At 39.5% G+C, this 17,260-nt stretch overlaps 1 protein-coding gene across 1 annotated transcript in view; it reads right to left on the reverse strand.

Annotated features, from left to right (window-relative positions):
- Positions 1-17,260, reverse strand: part of KCNH8 (potassium voltage-gated channel subfamily H member 8) — a 240,191-nt gene that overhangs the window by 97,546 nt on the left and 125,385 nt on the right. The window contains exon 6 of the mRNA XM_040481114.1: positions 15,749-15,956. Coding sequence (XP_040337048.1) covers positions 15,749-15,956 — 208 coding nt within the window. The remainder of the gene's footprint in view (positions 1-15,748; positions 15,957-17,260) is intronic.

Consider the following 17,260-nt stretch of genomic DNA (forward strand, 5'->3'; position numbering starts at 1 on the left):
AAAGCTTATGCATCCACTTTAGTAAGGAGGGAGCAGATGGGAGTTAGGGGGTCATGGGGTTTTGGCTTTATCTGTAATATTGTATTATTTTAAAAATACAAGTGAAGCAAATATGGTAAAAGATTAAAGGTATAATTTCCAGTGGTGTCTACGACATTTGTTCTAAGTTTTTTGGATGTTAAAAAGTATTTTATTTCGGGGCGCCTGGGTGGCGCAGTCGGTTAAGCGGCCGACTTCAGCCAGGTCACGATCTCACGGTCCGGGAGTTCGAGCCCCGCATCAGGCTCTGGGCTGATGGCTCAGAGCCTGGAGCCTGTTTCCGATTCTGTGTCTCCCTCTCTCTCTGCCCCTCCCCCGTTCATGCTCTGTCTCTCTCTGTCCCAAAAATAAATAAACGTTGAAAAAAAAATTTTTTTTAAAAAAGAAATTTCCAGGACACCTCAAACTTTTCAAGCTTTGGTTTCTCTTTTGGGAATGGGGTTGAAAATATCTGCCTCATGAAAATGCAACAAAAAATTGGATGAGATAACGTACACAAATATATTAAGCACTGGACCATGTGTGTAGTTTGTACTAAATAAATGTAAGCTAGATATTAATTTGATGTCAGTCAAGTTTTAAAAAAAATGTAAAGAAAAAACATTTACAAATAATTCCACTACTTACTGAATTTATTTCTAGTCCATGTGTGCGTATTTCACTTTTTATCCCAAACAGGAATCGTATAATACATAGAAATCTGTATCCTGAGTTCTTCACTTGAAATAACCTGACCTTTTCCCCAGGTTACTACATTTTCATTAAAACCAGGTTTACTAGTCTATTATTTCTTACATTCACGTTTTCTCCATACTTCCTTTTTTCCTGTCTTTTTCTGCAGGTTCCATGGTGTGTGTGATTTACAAGGTATGCGTACTATTTTCAGTTCTATTTGCAGGTGGCATTTAATTTTTCAGAAGCCCATCTCAGCTATACTTTTCTACTTAAGGGTTAATATCGGCAATTTGCCATTGTAGTACCTCCTTTCCGTGGCCTTCATCTCTAAGATGGGAAACTTTCTCCTAATCTCGATGAAACAGAAAAGCCACTGAACCTGGCAGAGCTGCATCCTGCTTTAAAGCGATGTGTGCACACCAACTCCTCCATCTCCTTACAGACCTGCGCTCTCAGAATCAGAGGGCAAAGTATGAGTGTGGAAAGAGGGGCTTCCTTGTGTAGGTCTCTCAAAAAGCTCACGTGGTCTGTGGGTTTTGTTTTAAAATCCAAACCTATTTATGTGTCAGTTAGTGGAAATTCTTCCTGTTTCTTGTACTAGGACATCAGTGGTTGACCCTAACTTTCAGTGATGGTTAAGATGTTTAAGATGTCTTTATCCTGGTTTTCACATAAAAGTTACTGGGAAGACAGGAGAGGCCTCAGCAAGCGTTGCTATTCGGAAGAACTGTTATCCGGATCCAATCGTCTTAAATTTATTTATTTATTTATTTATTTATTTACTTACTTACTTACTGGGAAGGGGCAGAGAGAGGGATAACGAGAATCCTAAGCATGGAGTTCAGCATAGGGGCTTGATCTCACAACTGTGAGATCATGACCTGAGCCAAAATCAAGAGTCAGATGCTCAACCAACTGAGCCACCCAGGTGCCTGCCCCTCAATCTTCTCAAATTTAGTGATGAGGGCAACCCAAAGACAGGGAAAAAAAATACTAATTTAAGGAAAATACTGACAACCTGATTCTTTTCCATTGAAATCACAGGTTATTTTCTATTACTCCTTAAAAATACTATCTTTACCCTTCAGCTCTGGAAATGCAAAAATATTATATGTGGACTTGAGGAAAGGAATATATAGACTAAAATGTAATTTCAAGGGGTGCCTGGGTGGCGCAGTCGGTTAAGCGTCCGACTTCAGCCAGGTCACGATCTCGCGGTCCGTGAGTTCGAGCCCCGCGTCGGGCTCTGGGCTGATGGCTCAGAGCCTGGAGCCTGTTTCCGATTCTGTGTCTCCCTCTCTCTGACCCTCCCCCGTTCATGCTCTGTCTCTCTCTGTCCCAAAAATAAATAAACGTTGAAAAAAAAATTAAAAAAAAAATAAAATAAAATGTAATTTCAAAAACACACACATCAGGTCAACCCTACCGTCTCTTTGGAGCAAGGGCTAGAAACCACAAAAACCAGTTCACATATCTTTGGAAGTAGAAATATGTATTTCTAGCTTCAGAAATACCTTAGAGTAGAAAAATCTCCGTCGAAAGTCTTTTGTATCCCTCTTCTTTGCATAAAAAAGAAGTAAGCTGATGTTCTGAAGATTTTGGAGATCACCTGTTCTGACCATCTCATTTTACCAAGAAGAAATTTGAAGACTGGAGCCCGGACTGGACTCTTAATTTCATGACTCCCAGTCCACTCTTCTTCCCAGTACATTATGAGAAGCAAGCAACTAAGTAAAATTAGAGGTTTAGAATATTTCTCTCTCGGGCTCCTCCTTCCACTAACATCCTGTGATCTATGAACCAAGGTTGGCTGGAATGAAATAGTTACTCAACTGGAGCCAACGCCATTGTGTAAGGCTGCTGAGTGCAGGGGTTACGAGAAATGCTGGTCGATGTTAGAGCTTGTATTGAGAAGGGCCTCACCAGCTGGGCTAATCAGAACGCCGTCCAAATGACCGAAGTTGTAAGATATTAGGAAGTTAGCTTTGCATCTGACTATCCCTTAGAGATTAAGTCAGAAATGAAATTTTGAACCCTCTAATCACAACCTACTTATGTATCCAATCTAGACAGCGGTAGTGCTTTCTCTCAATTTAAGAAATCATTACATTTCTGTAAAGTTGCACGTAAAGTGAAATTGTTTACTGAGTTTGTCTGCATCACAAAATTGACAGTGCGTGGCTGTGGCTAAACTTCTCCAATGGTTAAGAACCTTCAGAAGAAACGGATTAAAGGAGAGGATTGTTGCAGCATGTATATTATTGTACAAAATACAATTACACTCAAATGGTACAAAACCTGGAAAGAACAGAAAGATGAAAAAATGTTCTACTAACGAGTTAGGGCAGCTCTGACTGAGTCTCATGAACGGTGAAAGATAGGTCAACAGACTGAGGTATTATTTCTTCAACACACCCAAGTTGCAGGTGCAAGGCAGTTTTCTTAAAGGAATTGTAACTAAATCTTCTCCAAGTTGAAAACAATCTTAGAGATTATCTAGCACTGGGGCATTTTCGTTTGTTTTGTTTATCAGCTACCCATGGGAAAGCATCATGGAATATACAGACTATAACTTTATGCAATCTATTTATATGCAGGTATGAATTTATGATCAGAGAGCTATAGCTTCCATTCACTTTCCAAAAGGGTTTATGACTCAAAAGAATTGAGACTTGCTAAGAAGCAGTTTTGTATTTCATTTCCGCAGAGGTAATTGGGACAGATATGGTTTGATAAAATTCATAGGTCATACAGTTAATTAGCAGCAGGGCTGTGGTTAGAACAGAGGATCCCAACTTTCAAGTTAAGAATTGTTCCATTATACCACATTCTTTTACAAAATATATTTCTGAGGGCCATAATTTAAAGTTTGGTGTGACTTTGTAGACTGTCACATATCAATAATAACATATGTTAGTAATCTATAAAATATATCTTTTCTGTAACATCTAGTGAAGTTAGAGTATTTAATAAAATAGATAATTTTTCTCAAATCAAGTGGCCAAAAAGAGTATAGGCATTAGGTAAGTCGGAGAGAAATTTATTATCTCTTTAGATAATATGATTATCTTCCTAAAAACTCAAATTAATTAAAACTTAGATACATATTGACATATCTATACAATATTATTTCCAAGTCACTAGATTTTATTATACCAATAATAACTGGAACAAAATTAATTGAAAATGGAACCCACCCACATAAGCGCAAAAATGTAAAATAGTTAGAAATAAACTTAATTAGAAATGTGTGCAACTCCTATGAAGGAAACTACATAATTTCTTAGTTATGTAAGAAAAATTTTTTAAGTAAATGGAGGTTGAGTACCCTACCTTGGATGACAAAAATATCTCTAAAAGCATTACTTTCCCTAAATTAATTTGTGAAATTAACTCCAATTAAAATGCCATTTGGACTTTTTGGAAGGGGGATTTTTTCTGATATTGATCTAAATGAGTAAATGAGCCAAAGTGGCCTCATTCTACTTGCTGTACCAAAATTTAAACAGCACAATAATTCAATTCTACAATACTGGTATAAAATTAGACTGTCAATGAAAGAAAAATGAAACCTAGTAACAGCCATAAGTATGCATAATAATTGAGTATGATTAAATGCCAAATTTAATTAGTGTGAATAAATGGATTATTCAATAAATAATACTGAGAAACTATTTGGACACTTAGAATATACATACATACAAAACAAAAAGGGAAAGAAAAAAGAAAAGAAAAGGAAAGGTCAGATGCAAGCCTCAATCCGCTATATTAAACTCCCCCTGATCACCTTTCTTTTCTTTAGATGCTCACATTACCTTTTGGGCTACCCTAAAATTCGTGGCTCCAACTTTGAACTAATTTAAGAACAGAAACATCTGGGACTGGGGGAGCCAGAAACACATTACTGTCCCTGATCTTAACAACCACACAACTCAGAAAAGTGCTATAGGCTAGAAAGGAAGAAGTCAGAGGTAGGGATATTTCCAGGGATTAAGTTATAGGCTCCTTTGGTAGGAGCTTAGAAAGTCAATGAGTGGTCAGCAAAGCATCACCTCAAAACAAAGGCTCCTTTGAGAAAATACTCAAAGGAGATTCCCTCTTCCAAAGTCTAGGTCCAGGGTAGGGCTCAAGCTAGTCGAGAACCAAGCATATTCCTCCAGGACTGAGAGGCCAAAATGGGACTAGGAAGCAGCTCATTGGAGGGTTTCAGATCCAATGAGAGCTATAAGCAGTACCAACCCAAATTTATCTCCAGCTAGAAAATAGAAGCATGTTTGAACCATTTACTAATTCAGGAAACCCAGAAAAAGAATCAGGATAGGGAAAGAAAAAGAGTTGAAATGATTAGCCATCTCTGGTATTCCTGTAAGAGTGAAACCATTGCTTATCATAGTCTTATTGTAAGAACTCAAAAATGTATTAAGAACTGACTTATTCACTGCCACAGCACACGAATTTCAAGACCCTAAATGAGGAATATGGCCTCTAATACCTACATATTTGAACAGATATGTAATATTGTGATTTATAATAATAAATATGTATTTGGAGAATTTTGTTCTTTAATCGTATACCTGATGAGATGCTATAAGGAAAGACAGACCTGGTGTACCTTATTTCCAAACACTGAATAAAGACTGACTTCAGAACTTCTTCCTCTTTCAATCTGAGTGCGATGATCTACTGATATGAGACAGAAGCCCTTGTTTGTGGTCTACTCATTTATTCCTGCATTTACCCAAATATATGTATTACGCATGGGTTCTCTAGATACCCACACCAAGACCAGTATCGTGGGAAGAACACAAAGACAAGAGTTTGTGACATAGACTATGTGCATAATGTCTCTCTGGAAAGAGGGAGACATACATTTATACATATATACATATGCATATATGCATGTATGTGTGTTTATGTGTATGTTACTAACACAATGACCTGTCATAATTCTACCGCACTTTTCAGTTTGCAAACTCTTTTTATGTACGTTAGTTTTCTTGAGCTCACCCACCTGATGAGGGATAGAAGCAGAAAAATGTTCAGCTTTAGCCCAGAAAGCTGACCTATAGCCTGCATAGTTTTGATAAGGATCAGTGCTGGTTGCTACATTTGTTTTTTGTTTTTTTTTTTTTAGTTTATTTATTTATTTTTGACAGCGAGCGAGCATGAGTGGGAAAGGAGCACAGAGAGGGAAACAGAGAACCCAAAGCAGGCTTCGCGCTGTGGCGCAGAGCCCCGACATGGACGTGGGCCTCAAACTCAGGACGAACTGTGAGATCATGACCTGAGCCGAAGTTGGAAGCTTAACTGACTGAGCCACCCAGGTGCCCGTGGGTGCTACCTTCTTAAAGGTCCCTTGACTGCTTGTACATCTCACGTCCAGTTAATACTGAGCTGAATGATAAGCACCAAACCACTCTGAAGAAAGTAGTTTTACAAGAAGAAATTCAAAGAAACATTTATGATCCAATACTCCCTGAATTTCCCCTCCCCTTTGAGCACTAAGCGTATAATCACCAGCCTCATACAGCAGAAGTGCAGCTCTTTCTGTCTACGGGTCCTGTTCCCGGGCTACTTGAATAAACTAACTTGCACTGGAAAATGTCTCATTGTTGACCATTGTGCTCAACGATCCCACACACAACTAACTCTCTGAAGTAGGTATTTTGTATTATTTCCATTTTATAGATGAGGAGAATTTCTCATTCTTGTAGATTTACTGTGAAATGACACATGAGGTATCCCATATTTTTAAAAAGATGAAAATCATTATTATTCCTCCTCCTATGACAGAGTTTAGTAACTTTGACTAAGGTGTATTTTTTTTAAGCTCTGAATTCATAGAATGTTAACAGAATATTAATAATGCGTAGTACAAAAAGGAAGGGTTATGAGGTAAAATAAATTTATGCAACATTTGGGTTAAATAAAGTTTAATCGGTTTCTCTGGGATTTCTCTGAGTTCATTCTGTGCTAATTGACCTTGTCAGTCCTTCAGAATGGGATGGAGTGGCTTCATGTCTCAAACTTTTATGACAGTAGAACCATTTATTGCTCGGAGTATATGGTCTGACCCGTGAACGTATTTGGAAACTCTGGTACGAGCATATTCTGAGTATATTTCAGCTTCAGCATTTTCTAACTGTGAAGTGTGTCCTCCTACTGAGAAACCCTGGCAACCTGAAGTCATATTAACCCCCAGTCGGTCACCTGAAACCCAGAGGTTCCCTATCAAAGGATTGAGAACATTATGCCATTAAAATCTAATTTTGTGCCGCTTGCTCTCTAAATACCCAAATATTTTTAAACACACAAGGTCAGACTGCAGAGATCATTTGACTTGAGAATTGGACATTCTTTATTTCCTCAATTTTCATAAGCATGATTTACCATTAGACTTAGAAAATAAGAGGGAAATCTGAATTTTAGGAATAAACTACTGTACCATTGTGTGTCAACTATACTCAAAAAAAAAAAAAGAATAAACCTTTTGCTCTTTATGGCAAAAAAGTAAATTAAAAATTTTTTTTTTCAGAAGAGTGAAATCTTGCTCTGAAAACATGAAAGCATTTCTGTCTTCTAGAAACCTTTATCAAAATAGAATAGAGCATTGGCAACGTTTTAAAAACTGATGGCATTCAATTTTAGTTTCTCATAACTACTAGTAATATAAATTGTTTCTGATGATAGTTAAAGCACTGTGTTGTATTGCTTCAGCATTGAGGTTAATTCCTTCTCAATGGACCTCCCTGGTCCATTAGGAATGACCTAGGTCTAAATAAATTCACAGATGTGATGAGGATTGAAAAAGGATAGGAATGTGGAAAAGGACAGAAAGGACTGAGGTGTTACTGGTTTAGGACTGTTTATAAACCAGGGGTATTAAAGTCACAGAAATTCCTGAGACTTTAAAACCTGGCTACTCGATGTGTGGTGGGGAGACCAGCAGCCCGGACCTCACACGTGGGCTAGGTCTCAGGCTCTGCCTTAGACTTACGGAATTAGAATTTGTATTTTATTTCTTTTTTAAAAATGTTTATTTATTTTTGAGAGACAGCGTGAGTGGGAGAGGAGCCTAGAGAGAGGGGGGACAGAGGATCTGAAGCAGGCTCTGTGCTGACAGCAGACAGCCCAATGCAGGTTCACGAACTATGAGATCGTGACCTGAGCCAAAGTCGGACACTTAACAGACTGAGCCACCCAGGCAGCCCTAGAATCTGTAGTTTAATACAATCCTCAGATGATTTAAGTGTGCATGAAAGTTTAAGATCTTGTGTTTAGGGGCACCTGGGTGGTGGCTCAGTCGGTTAAGGGGCCGACTTCGGCTCAGGTCACGATCTCGCGGTCCGTGAGGTCGAGCCCCGTGTCGGGCTCTGTGCTGACAGCTCAGAGCCTGGAGCCTTCTTCAGATTCTGTGTCTCCCTCTCTCTGACCCTCCCCCATTCATGCTCTCTCTCTGTCTCAAAAATAAATAAACGTTAAAAAAAAAAAAAAAAGATCCTGTGTTTAAAAACAACAACAAAAACAACAAGCAGCCTGGGTTTCCCTCACCAGGGTCCATTTTAATGTCTGGAAACATTCATTTTAGTAAAGCTTTTTCTCCCCTTTCTCTATTTCATGTATTCCCAAGAACAAGAATCTACAGATAAGGGTTATCTAAAAAAGTTTTTATAATCCTTTATACAAAACCTGAAAATGTAGAGTTTGTCAATTCTACGTCCTTGAGGAAAAATTGGTATAGTTATTGAAATAACCAGCTCCCGATATCATAAGACCATTTTTTTTTTCCAACTGCATGAGGCTTGGCTTGTAAATTTTAAGCAGTTAATAACCAGAGAGCCTTTCAAATGAATCAGCTTTTATGATGTTTCATCCAACAAGGATCAGGAGATTTAGGATTAAAATTGTCAATGAAAATTTGAAAATGATATCTCACTTATCTCACTTAATCCTTTTCTTCCCATTCTAGATTTCGGGGCTTTTATTTTTTTCCTTTCTTTTTTTTTTTTTTTTTTTTTTTTGGTCTCTGGTACAGATACACTTTTAGGCATCCACAATGGATAAACGTACTCCAGCCAAAGGATTAAAAGATAAAAAAGCTTCTCCCTATTACAGTATACTCTCATCTCTAACCTTTGTAGCAGACCATCTATTTTCAAGTTCAGCATGTCGTAGCTTTAGAAATAGAGATAGCTTTGAGAAAGAATATGAGGATGCATTTCAGCTACAAATGGGAGCTACTGACCAAGAAGCAGTCTAGCCGAGGAGGCAGAGCTCGGGAAGCAGGCTGCCACTGTGATGTTTATGTGAGCATCACAGACTGTATTGTAGTAAGCAAGAAGCATTGATAATTACCACATCTCCATTTTTCAGCTAATTTCATTTGACATGACCATGTCTGAGAAGGGTATGATGATTCATTGAAGCGTTTTATTCTAATTAAAAAAAATTTTTTTTTACGTTTATTTATTTTTGAGGGAGAGAGAGACAGAGTGTGAGCCGGGGGAGGGGCAGAGAGAGGGGGAGACACAGAATCCGAAGCAGGCTCCAGGCTCCGAGCTGTCAGCACCGAGCCCGTCGCGGGGCTCGAACACACTAACCGCGAGATCATGACCAGAGCTGAAGTTGGTCGCTTAACCGACTGAACACCCAGGTGGCCCCACTTAAGTATTTTAATAAATGTTTTTGTAAATTGCACTGTTTGGTTTTAGATGTGAGGGTACAGATGTTATTATACAAGACATTTTTCTTCTCTCTCTCTCTTTTTTTTTTTTGGCGGTCTAAAATCTTCTGTGAGGGGGTATACTCCATAGCGCATAGTAATGGAGAGATACAGAGATACACCAGGGTAAGGTGGGGAGGTCTTCCTTACCCCCAGCACTCAGCATTTGAGCATGTGACCTAACCTTGTGGATTGGATTCTCCCTTCAGGGACTGTGGATCAGAAGCAAACAGAAGGTTAGGGCTCTCTCATAGCATCTACAAAGACAGAAGCATGTCTAGGCCATCTTTGCAACATGTCAGCAGCAGCTGTGCTTCCTGCACTGGGATACGTGGAGCTGCCTTGGATCATGTTCTTTCCAAGTCTTGTTCTCTCTCTAAGTCTGCAGGTCCTGCTAATGAATTCCTTTTCTGATTTTGCTTGCCGCTAAGAATCACGACTGTGACAGAAATATCGCCTCTTCGTTAGACTTGAATCGTATTGCTATCAACTCTGCATAGCTCATCGATGTAAGTTTCAGCAATGGCTGCAGTCTGAGAACAGCCCCCAAGTAAGCAGTAAGAGTGGAGGACGTGGTTATAAATGGTGGTAGTTATCAGCTGCAAGAACCTACTAAGAACGAGACTATGTTACGTATGTCCACTTCAGTAACTCTAAAACTTAAAACCACTGAGGGCCAGTACTACCACACCCATTTTACAGATGAGGACACTAAAGTTTCTTGTATAAAAAGTCACTGACGTCATCTTGGCCAAAATCACATGCCTAGTATATCCCTGAAGCAAGATTCAAATCCAAATCCTTCTAACTTAAATCAGACTGATTATATTCTATTCCGTATCCTTAATGGAGCTCTTTAAGGACTAATTCAATGTCATTAATTGAACTTTACAACTGATACTTAAAATCATATATCCCTACCTTAATTGGGATGTACATAAATACTCGGGTCTTCTCACACATTTTTGGCTGGGTATTTATTTAAGTCTTCTTATGGTAAATAAGTAAAGACCCCACCCCCCCACCACCACCAAAGAGATCATTCTGAAATATTTCTTGGCAGCCAAAACAAAAATTTTAATTTAAAAAGCAACTTAGACTCAGTTGTGATAGGTCTCTTTTTTTTTTTTTTCAACGTTTATTTATTTTTGGGACAGAGAGAGACAGAGCATGAACGGAGGAGGGGCAGAGAGAGAGGGAGACACAGAATCAGAAACAGGCTCCAGGCTCTGAGCCATCAGCCCAGAGCCTGACGCGGGGCTCGAACTCACGGACCGCGAGATCGTGACCTGGCTGAAGTCGGACGCTTAACTGACTGCGCCACCCAGGCGCCCCGTGATAGGTCTCTTTAATGTATTGTTGAATCTTGTGCTTGAAGCACCGTGTCTAAGTTCCATAAAAGTGTTCTTTATCCCAACAAACTTATAGGGTAGATGTTAAACTTGTCACCTGTATTAGCCTTGAAGGGGAAATCTGTGTGTGTGCAATTATGAGGCTTTGTGAAAGTTACTAATTTTTCTGAGACTGACTCAAATATAAGGTGTGGGCTTTTTTAGTTTGAAGATAGGCAAAAGCACACAATTTGTTGTTCAGCACTACAAAACTACAGCTACACTTTAAGGGCAATACTTTTTAGCCATTTCTTAATACCCTCCCCATATAAAATCGTAAGTATCACTAGTCACAGCTCATGGTACTTTCTTTATTAGAAGGAACTGTCATAATAAAATGAGAATGATGGCTATAATAGCTACTATTTATTGAGAATTTATTAGGTGCCAGGCACAGTATAAAATGTTTCACATAGATTTCCTAATTTAATACTGGCAATCTTAATGAGGGAGGCACTACTATTATTGCCCTTTTATAGGTATCGAAAAGGAAGCAAGCAGAGCAAAACATCTCCCCCTATTCTCTGGATCACTGTTTCAGAGAATTTTATGCTTCTCTGTGGCCTTAGGATGAAGTCCAAACTCTAAAGCTTAGCATGAATGGTCTATAAAGATCTGGTCCCCGACTACCTGCCTCTTTAGCCTCATCATTTTACTACCCCATTCATCTTTTATGCTGGTTTTTAGTGAACTGTTTCATATAACCACGTTCCTGCTCCCACCCATGCCCGTACCTCAGCATCTACAGAGACAAGACCTACTCATCCCTTCAAACTAGTTCCTCTTGGAAAAGCCTTTGCTGATATTCCAGCTAGATCTAGCTGCCTCTCCTCTGTGCATGTTCCAGTTATAGAACTATCACACTGTCATATATCTATTGAACTATTTGTCTCTTTTTCCTACTGGACTTCAAGTTCCATGACATTAAGTATAATATTTGTTTTGGTTTTCTCCAGTGCCTTACCCGGGACCAAGTAAGTATGCAGTGGGCACTCAAAAAATATTTTTTTGAATGCACAACCAAATCTTAAGTGATCACCCTATTCATTCTTCTCTCAATCTCACTGCCTGAAAATATTTGCGACACAGCCATTTCCTATAATTTCATAATATTCAAAAGTATTAGAAGGAGTTCTACATAAGGAGTTAGGGTATCTAGGTTCTTGTCCCATGACTGTCATTTAGTAAATGAATGACCTTGAAGGTTGATTCATTCCACATTTTCCCCCCCGACATTTGCCATGTTCCAGGAACTATATACCACAGGGACACCACAGTGAACACAACAGACCATACCCTTCCAGCACGGAGCCTGCATAGCCTAGAGCGGGATTTCTCACGAAGTCTAAAATGCCATGAACCAATAAGCCAAACCTCAAATCCCTTAAAATACAGTAAAGAAGCACATAAAAGTAAAAATAACAGCAGGCAAATCAGTTCAAAATCAGCCTCTGGTATAATTAGTCCATGAGTATTAATTCCACCTTCTAAAAATAGATACAGATAAGTGATATTACAATCTTTTAAAAATATTAACTGTGCTTTGATCTGATACAAAATACCGGAACTCTCTCTAACTGTAAGTAGTAGACCTGCCAAGGACAAAAAGTGGAAAAAATCATTTCAAGGCAATTAACAGTGACTAGAAAGGAAGTTCTATTTTATCCCTTGGGAAGACGAATCTGTTCTATACATCTAATGCTAGTCACAACATAAAGAACGTGTCTCTAATCAAACTTTATTTGTGTGAAGAATTTTTGATTCATGGTAATTGGACCAAAAAAGGTAAAACATAATATTAGTGTACAAATTACATAGTAAAAACTAAATGAGCCTAGACTCTCAGCTGCTTCATTAAAAGATTAGGTAGCGAAGGTCATAATTATTTAATTTGTGTCCAAATCTCAGCTGGAGAATGTTTTGAATGAACAATGAGGTAAGTAATTTTTTTTTTTAATTTTTTTTTTCAACGTTTATTTATTTTTGGGACAGAGAGAGACAGAGCATGAACGGGGGAGGGGCAGAGAGAGAGGGAGACACAGAATCGGAAACAGGCTCCAGGCTCCGAGCCATCGGCCCAGAGCCCGACGCGGGGCTCGAACTCACGGACCGCGAGATCGTGACCTGGCTGAAGTCGGACGCTTAACCGACTGCGCCACCCAGGCGCCCCATGAGGTAAGTAATTTTAAGGGAAGGGAAAGTCCTTGTAGCCAAGCCTAGAAACTTGATATTGACAGGCAGAGTTAGCATACTCCCTTTCAGATTGTCTTCCAAGAGGTGTTTGGACAGGAAATCTAATTTTCTCAAGATACAGATTCAGTAATCCTTACTATAACTGAGTAAAACGTATCAATTCTTTGACAGGCTGTGATCACAAGATGTGCCTCCTGACACATCCTTTTTCTTCAAACTCTTTGACATTGGATAGTTGCTGCTGATGGTTTATGTGGACACTGAATTATGACAAAAATAAGCACACAAAAACTGGGTTTGTTGTTCCATTAAAGTCATAAACATGGAAACTGAAATAGACTTTCGAGGTATATGGTGAGGTTTCTCATGCTCTAGGTGAGGAAACTGAGGCCCACAGAGGTGAACGAAATTACTGTAAATCTCGCAATTGGTTAGTGGTAGAGCCATGATAACAGGAGAGTTCTGTGGCCCCAGCCCAACGTTCTTCTCATCACTGTGTTACGTATTATGCTCTCTTTGTGGGTTGACTTCCAGCTCACAAGCTCCCATTCATTACACTGAACCACAGCACCAAGTTTAAGAGTACAAGTGGTGGGGCGCCTGGGTGGCGCAGTCGGTTGGGCGTCCGACTTCGGCCAGGTCACGATCTCGCGGTCCGTGAGTTCGAGCCCCACGTCAGGCTCTGGGCTGACGGCTCAGAGCCTGGAGCCTGTTCCCGATTCTGTGTCTCCCTCTCTCTCTGCCCCTCCCCCGTTCATGCTCTGTCTCTCTCTGTCCCAAAAATAAATAAAAACGTTGAAAAAAAAAATTAAAAAAAAAAAAGAGTACAAGTGGTAGGGGGCAATACTGAAGTCGTTCAGATGGTTGGCTTCTTTTTCTTGGAAAATCATTACTTCTGTGTGTTTGTGGGAAGAAAAACAACAGCTAGTTTGTACTTCTGTAGCAGAACCGGTGTGCTGGAAAGGACACAAAAAAGCTTTCCTCATCTAACTAAATTTGAGAGCGTGAATAAGCTGGATTTCCCCATCTGGAGCCTCTCAGACTAGACTAGCCTTACCAATTAATATGAGTGTATAGGTCTGGGGCCCGAAGGAAATTAGGTCAGGCCCAGAAAGGAATCAGGTGGCTGACCACAAGCAAGAATTTTAATATGGATTCAAAACAAAGGGCAGAGATCTAATGCGGCAATTCACTGAATACCATTAGGACTATATCAGAGCGTGTGATGAGGGAGCCTTCAGGATAAGAAAATAGAAAGGGAAACAATACTAAAGGACAGAAAATGTCTTAATCCAAGTACAATCCAGACTTTGATTCTTCGTTTAATCAACTCTTCTCTTTCCTCACCATGCTGTCTTCTCCTCTCCCTCTCTCCCTCTCTCTCTCATGTCATCTCATATTGTCTTCATGTAGGACATTCTTGCTTTCACTCTGCAGTTCTAGCTCTCCCTTTACTTCATTTCTGAGAATTGAGATCCATAGCAAGGCACAGAAGAAGTACTTTGATAAGGAGAATAAAACCAGTCTGAGACGAACATTATCAGAACACAGTCCTTGCTTTGGTGTAGTTTAGGGTCAAAATTGAGACGTGTATGTAGGAGCGTTTTTAGAAGATTTTAAGGAGAGTCTGTTTTCTTAGCGTCTCCAACTTGTTCTCCAAAGATATACTTTGAAGGCTTTGTACACTGCCATATAGCGAGAGGACGGCATTATGAGAGCCAACCCAGGGATGTTCCAGATGCATCCTGCCATTAAGTGCTGGTGTGAAAAGTTAGAGCATTTTTTTCTCTCGGGAATCTCTTGTGGCTTCATCCCTGTGCAAAGGTCTGTGCTTCCAAAAGTTCAAGATTGATTTTTTGGAGAAAAGAAGTGAAGAATTTTCTAGCCAACCAAGAAACAGATTCTTTTGACGAAATGTCAGATTAAGAAAAAAAAGAATTCTACATGGGGTACCATGACAATTCTCTAAAGGCAATGACTGTGAGAATAATGCAGATATTTTTGGATAGAGGGTTATAGCCCTCGGAAGTTTCATTTTCTGTACAGTTCTTGTGGTTAGCATAAATTTAAAAATGTGTTCATGTGCAGAACATTTCAGATTCATTTATGCAGAATTATGTAGCACATGGAAAAGCCTCCCTTAAATTCCCATGTATAATGGGGACACAAAATTCTACAAATTATATTTGTAAACATCCAGTCCCCTCTATCATTACACATTCTCAAAGTATACTAGATATGGAAAGTGTGTTATTATAACACACTCACTCTCTCTCTCACTGCAATGATTGGCCATAGGCCAGTTGCCCAGGGATTCAATGGTATTAGCCCTGCATTGGATATGTCAGATAAGATCACACATTACTTACCTACACTTCTACAGCCTTGCTGGTCATTTTAAACATTTAGTCCCTTGAAAGCTTAACCCATTACTCTCTCTCTCTCTCTTTCTCTGTCTGTCTCTCTCTCTATATATGCATACACACACACACACACACACACACACACATATACATCTATATGGATTTTCCAGAAAACTTTCTCAAAAGAAATCACTTGTATCATAGACCCTGTCCCCCCACACCCTTCCCCTCCCAGTCCCTAAAAAATATTAGACAAATCGACAGTCAGAGGACATAATTATGGAATCATCTTTCACTTCCTCCAAATTCTAGACAAACTTCCTTTTCACTTAAAAATGGAAAATGTGACAAACGTAAGCCCTTACCAACTTCCCACTTCAGAAGGCTGTTGTCTTCCCTCTCCATTTTTCCAATGACATACCAGATACACGCCATCCAGTGTGCAAGGAGTGCAAACATGGACATGAGCAGAGTCAGGACGATTGTGCTGTGCTGGGAATAGCGGTCCAACTTCTGCAGGAGACGCAAGAGACGCAGCAGCCGGACGGTCTTCAGGAGATGCACGAGAGACACCTGTGGGAGGAGACCGAGCGGCACCGCGTGGCTCATGGGTTCACTCCGCATCATAGCGGTTGCTTTAACTTACAGCCATTCTGGAAAGTTCTTGAAGTCAAGCATAATCATGACTCCAACGCGATGGTCATTTTTATGGCCATGCCAATGTCGTTTCTCGACATAATGCTATCAAGAGGTGATAGGATAAAGGATGATGAGACAGTTTACTTTCCTTGAATTGGTACTTATTTTCCTTAAGGTTTATCTTTTTTTCTCAACCTATTTGACTGAATATGATTTTGTATATTCTGATACACAACTGAAACACATTATGGTCTCAGGATTGAACATAAGGTGTCTCCACTTCTTACACACATTTTCTTTCAATTCCACGTCCCTTCCTCCATGCAGGAGTGACATCATAACAATAATTTAGACACACTGAACCCTGTGAAGTGGTAATAAAGGTAACTTTAAAAAAAAATAGTGATTAGATGTACCAAACTTGAGTAAGATTTACTCACAAATGCCAGTAATACCTCCTGTCTCATGTGCTGCACTCTCTTCTTTGTAACATCATCGACTGACAGAAAAAACTCACACCTGAAGCATATACTTTCTGAGCTCTCTGTCAAACACACAGGCTGAGGGAACCAAAATCAAATGGAACACCATTTTTGTTTTTTTGTTTTGTTTTGTTTTGTTTTTTATTTATATATGAAATTTATTGTCAAATTGGTTTCCATACAACACCCAGTGCTCATCCCAAAAGGTGCCCTCCTCAATACCCATCACCCACCCTCTCCTCCCTGGAACACCATTTTTGAAAAACTCTCCTAGGTCTTGTCTTTGGACACACTAAAACAATACACTTGTGGCCAAGGACTTATTTTCCTGACTTCAGCGCCCAACGGAAACATGTGCACCACTAGTGTCCACAAGAGTGGTCATTGTCACTATTAACAACAGACGTGGTGCCCTAATGCATACTCTTTCACACCCTCGAATAGCCTCAAGGAGCATTCTAAAATAGAAACGGCAAATAAAGTATGACCTCATCCGTAAATAGAGTTTAACAAAGTACTTGACCTTTTCTAATTTGGAGGCCGGAGGAAGGAACTATAAATACAAGGGAAGAAAGTGGTTTGTATGACTATACCTAAGAACAGTATTTGCTCTAAGGACTCAATCATAAACACGGTCGGCATCTTCTGGAAGTTTGCCTTTATAATTATCTGGAGTCAGTTGACATCTAGCTCCTTCCTCCATGATCTATCTCCCCTTCTGTCGAAGAAAATTGTACCTGGAACAGTGCTTGACAC

This window comes from Herpailurus yagouaroundi, unplaced genomic scaffold (assembly GCF_014898765.1).
Source record: "Herpailurus yagouaroundi ecotype Mexico unplaced genomic scaffold, PumYag 159, whole genome shotgun sequence".
Taxonomy (NCBI): Eukaryota; Metazoa; Chordata; class Mammalia; order Carnivora; family Felidae; genus Herpailurus; species Herpailurus yagouaroundi.